Source organism: Elephantulus edwardii, unplaced genomic scaffold, assembly GCF_000299155.1.
Source record: "Elephantulus edwardii isolate Elephantulus edwardi_28Jun2011 unplaced genomic scaffold, EleEdw1.0 scaffold00030, whole genome shotgun sequence".
NCBI classification, from domain to species: Eukaryota; Metazoa; Chordata; class Mammalia; order Macroscelidea; family Macroscelididae; genus Elephantulus; species Elephantulus edwardii.
In genome coordinates this window covers 21,630,576-21,635,922 of record NW_006399780.1, presented here as the reverse complement: position 1 = coordinate 21,635,922, position 5,347 = coordinate 21,630,576, and the positions used below count along the sequence as shown (strand labels likewise).

General features: G+C 37.6%; 1 protein-coding gene across 1 annotated transcript; it reads right to left on the bottom strand.

Annotated features, from left to right (window-relative positions):
• Positions 1-3,545: 3,545 nt before the first annotated feature.
• LOC102862779 (olfactory receptor 6C1-like) lies at positions 3,546-4,502 on the bottom strand. The gene has a single exon (XM_006884004.1). The coding sequence runs from the start codon at positions 4,500-4,502 to the stop codon at positions 3,546-3,548; it is 957 nt and encodes a 318-aa protein (XP_006884066.1).
• Between the last annotated feature and the right edge of the window lie 845 nt (positions 4,503-5,347).

Below are 5,347 nucleotides of genomic sequence, written 5' to 3'. Positions count from 1 at the left end.
ACAAATTGCATTGGGAAAGGCTGTTGTCAGGGACCTCTCAAGAGTACTGAACAGTAATGATGTCAGTTTGGAGACTAAGGTGCACCTGATGCAGGCTATGATATTTGCAATTATGTGCTATGTATCAGAAAGCTGAACAATGACTAGGGATGACAGAAGAAGAATTGATGCCTTTGAGCTGTGGTGCTGGAGAAGAGTACTGAATAACATGGACTGCTAGGAGAACAAACAGGTTCATCCTAGAGAGGGTAAAACCAGGCTGCTCCTTGGAGGCAAGGAGTCTGAAACTTTGTCTGACATACTTTGGGCATATTGATAGGGGAGAACAATCCTTGGAGAATGACATCATGCTTGGAAAGGTGGAGAGACATCAAAAGAGACAAAGACCCTTGATGAGAATGGATTGTTTCAGTGACTAGGGTAATGGAGGTAGGTGTGTCAGAGACAGTAAGGTTGGCAAAGAATAGAGTAGGGTTCAGAGTTGTTGTACATAGAGTCGCTATGAGTCACAAGTGACTTCATGGCACATTAAAAAAATCACTATCTATCCATATTGATTTCTCACAGCTCATTGCTATCTAGTCAGAACTGACTCATAACTGAGCCTACAATGAGAGCTATATTGCAGAGGAAGTTCTGATGGCTTAGTAGTAATGAGTTGTGCTGCCCACTCAAAGGCTCATGATTCAAACTCACAGCTACTCCTGAGGAAAAATAAAGAAATCTCCTCTGTGTATTTTACAGTCTCTGAACTCCTACTGGGAACAGAACAATAACATAAAGCAGAGGGGAGGAGGTTGTCCATCTTTCTCCTGAAGAATGGCTTATAGATTCTAACTACCAGAAAAGTGTGGCCTTTTAGCTAGCATCGCTGGAGGGTTAGGACCTAGAAGATTCTACTGATTTGTTGTTTGTTCTTATGTACCATAGAGTTGAAACTAATCCATAGATTACCCTCCGATGGGTTTTCCGAATCAGTTAAGCACACGGGAGGAGAATGCCCATCCTTTTCCCATGGAGCATCTGGTTACCTTGAACTTTGGGATTGCAGCACAGCTTCTTGCCACTAGGATTTAGTTGATAAAAAAGTGAGGGCAGGAGTGTTTGAAAGAAACTGGAAGAATATGTTCTGGAAAACAATATATTCAATATTTTTAAATAAACTATTATAATAATAAAAATAAATTCATTTTTTAAAAAAAGTTGGGTGGCTAACTCAAAGGTGGTACCTCTCTACAAGTTGAAATCCACCAGGGGCACCACACTAGGAAGATGTATGCAATTTCCACGTATAAAATTGATAGCCTTTGAAAGCCTGCTGGAGGATCTAACTAAATGACAATATTACTGTTGTTGTTGTTATGTGCCTTCTGTCACCTGAGACATATAACGACCTTAAGTAGAGCAGCTCTGAAGCCTACCCTGTCCTGAGTCAGTCTCACTAACCCCCATTGCCCCAGGTATGTATCAACCCATCTTATCCAGGGTCTTCCTCTCCTGCACTGTCCCTCCACCCTTCTGAACATGATGTCCTTCTCCAAGGACAAGTCTCTTCTGGCCACACGCCCAACGTATGTGAGACAGAGCTTCAAAACTCTAGCCTCCAAGGAAAAATTTGGCTTCACTCTCTCCAAAACAGACCTATTTGTTTTCTTCGCAGTCTATGGTATGCTCAAGACTCTTCTCCAGCACCACAACTTGAAGGCATCAATTTTTCTTCTATCACCCTTAGTCATTGTTCAGCTCTCTAAAGCATAACAATAATTACAAAGACCGTGACCTAGGTTAGGCAACCCTTAGTCTCTAGACTACATCGTTGCTTTTCATCACCCTGGGAAGGTCCCTGACAGCAGGTTTTCCCAATAAATTTGTCTTTTGATTTCCTCACTGCTGGTGTTAAGATTGTTGTTTGTGGAGCCAAGCAAGCTGTAATTGTTAGCAATCTCAATGTCTTCTCCATCTATCATGATGCTGTCAGTTGGGCCAGTAGTGAGAAATTCTATCCTCTTTACGTTGAGCTTCAATCCATATTGAAGACTACAGTCCTTAACCTCCTGCAGCAAGCACTTCAGGTCTTCTTCAGTTTCAGGAGGCAAGATTGTGTCATCTGCATATTGTAGGTTGTTAATGAATCTTCCTCCAATCTTGATGTCACACTCCTCCTTATAAAGCCCTGCTTCCTGAATTATGTGTTCTGCATACAGATTGAAAAGTTCTGTAAACAAGATGTATCCCTGATGCACTACTTTACTGATTTTGAACCCTATAGTGTTTCTGTGCTGTGCTCTGAGGAGTGCTTCCTGGTCCAAGTATAGGTTTCACATAAGCACAATCAATGTTAACCACAATTTGTTGTTAGATGCTGTCAATTCAAGCACAATCCATAGTACTCTATGAACAACGTATCTGAACCTTTTCCTATCCTGTGCCATCCTTATACTTCCTGACACACTAGAGCCCATTGCAATGGAAACTGTGTCAATCAACCTGGTTGATCATCTTCCTTTCCTTTACTGACCCTCTCCCTTTCCAAGCATAACGTCCATCTCCAAAGAATAGCCAGCCCCTCTAAGTAATATACCTGGAATATGTGAGATGTGTCTTTATCATCTTTGCCTCCAAGAAGCACTTTGGATGCACTTTCTTCAAGATGTATTTTTTTAGTCTTTTGACAGTTCATGGGTGTTCAGTAATCTTCTCTAAATTCATAGCTCAAAAGTTTCAATTCTTTTGTCATCCTTATTCATTGTCCAGCTTTCAGATGCATAGCCAGTGATCAGAAAGACCATGGCCTGAATCAGATGCACACTAGTTCTCAAACTGACATCATTACTCCTCAATAATTTTAAGAGGTCCCTGACCACAGACTTTCCCAGTGCAATATGTGTCTTGATTCCTGACTGCTGGTACAAAAGGTGTTGATTATGGATCTAAGTAAGAGGAGTTGTAGACAGTTTCAATCTTTTCACCATCTATTGGTCCAGAAGTAAGATTCTTCTTTTTGATGATGACAATGATTTGTTTATTTATTTAATAGATGAATTATATGGTAATGTCATTTTACAGTATGTCCATTTTATTTTTTTTTCTTTTTCACACTAAATCATTTGTATTTTTCCTTAAATAATATGGCATTTTCCACCCATGTTTCTTAGAGAACCTCTGAGATGATGAAGGAAATTTTTGCCAAAATTGTGTAAAATTTAAAAATATGTATATTCTGTATCTTAAAGTGAAGCATATTAGAGTGTGTTCTGACACTCTAGGGGTCATTGTTTTTTCTAAAATTCATTGATACACAATTTTGCTTTTTTATATAATTATTGTTGAAGAAATTGTATTAACAAAACTGTTCAGAAGTCCGAAAAAAGAAAGATAGATTTAAAGTTGAAAAAGAAATACATTAAAATAAATATTACTGTGAACTTTTAGGAGTAGAAAGGAGAAAGTATGAGTATAAATGAAAGAGAGTCCACTGTGATTTGAACAAAAAACTGAAAATTAATGTTTAATCCTTTAAATGTAGCTTCCAGTAAACCTCTAATTCATGCCTCCACATCTTTTGATTTGTTTGTAAAAAACAAAGACCTCTTTGCAATGTCTGTGAAGGCTTTCCTGACTTGTTGATTCCTCAGGCTGTAAATAAAAGGATTCAGCATGGGGGCTACTGAGGTGTTTAACACGGCTACTCCCTTGCTCAAAGACACCCTGTCTTTTGCTGATGGATTAATGTACATGAAAATGCAGCTGCCATATGAGATGGATATGACAATCATGTGGGAAGAACACGTGGAAAAGGCCTTTGTCCTCTGACTAGCAGAAGGAATTCTCAAAATTGTTCTAATAATGTATATATAAGATGTAATTATTAATGCCAAAGTGAACATCAGAGTAAACACAGCACAAGAAAAACCCATTCTCTCTAAAAATTCCGTGTCTGAACAAGAAAGTTGTAGCAGAGGAAAATAATCACAAGTAAAATGGTCAATAATATTAGATCTACAGTAATCAAGTTTTAAGAGCAACATTAGTGCAGGAAATATGATTAAAAATGAAGTCAGCCATGAGGAAAAGACGAGAATTGTGCAGACTCGACGGTTCATGATGGTCACGTAATGCAGGGGTTTGCAGATGGCCACGTAGCGGTCGTAGGACATGGCAGCCAGAAGGTAAAATTCGGTAACTCCCAAGAGGATAAAAAAAAATAACTGAGCAATGCAATCATTAAAGGAAATGGTTTTATCTCCTGTAATGATGGTGCCCAGAAACTTGGGTATACAGACCGTTGTGAAGGAAGCTTCTAATAAGGAGAAATTTCTGAGGAAGAAGTACATGGGGGTCTGGAGGTGGGAATCCAGCAGGGTAAGGGTAATAATGACCAGGTTCCCAGTGATGCTTAGCATGTAAGTGATGAACAGAAAGACAAAAATCACAGCTTGAAGCTTTGGATCATCTGACAATCCCAAGAGGATAAACTCTGTAATTCCTGAATGGTTTTTCATCCTTCAGTTGCTTATTTTCTCCTGTCAGACTATAGGAGAAAGCACAAAACACAAACTTGATATGTAAATTAACAACCAAAACTACAGATTATGAAGCTTCAAACTGGCCTACATAGTATATTATTTCACCTTCAAAGTAAATTTAAACCACTGTCATATTAACAATGATGTTTTATTTTCTTGTCTTACACTGATAAAACTTGGGCAAAAGCAAGTTCAAATTATGAACAAAAACCTTTATTTTCTCACATGTAATTCAAACTTTTCTGACTCCAAACACTGCCTATAAATGTAGAATCATCTATGCAGCAGGTCTCCAAGAAGAAAAACATTTGTGTCATTGCTCCAAAATCAATGAAAATTCTCCATTATGTATTTTATCATCATTGTTTTAAGAATCTACAGTAGCAAAGTCTACCTAGCTGCTCAAAGATGAAAGCTAATTATACGTTTCCGTAAAGATTATATTCAAGACAAAAACCCAAGAGGTATTTCTACTGTCAAAATATCTCTGTGAGTCTCTCAACACCACCAAACAATAGCAGCAATATAAAAAGAATATCTATTATTAACGTCATCCCCAGAAAATAATTCTCAGTCAGACACATAGTATACTGCAAAAAAAAAAAAAATTGGTTTTAACATTTCCATTTGTTTGTGTTTGTATGTGTTTTCTTAAAAATGTGTAAAACTCTTTTGTTAAAAAATTCTGGTTAAAAGAATAAAAAGATTAAATAATTCCTAACAACCAAGTGAGAGTCATAATAAGAATGTAGGTAGGGATGCTTCAAAATAATAAAAAAGAATTGCAATTCATTATTGTTGTTGTTGTTGTTGTTGTTGTT

Coding starts and splice junctions, on each gene's coding strand:
- LOC102862779 (XM_006884004.1), bottom strand. CDS start 4,502: ATGAAAAACCATTCAGGAATTACAGAGTTTATCCTCTTGGGATTGTCA.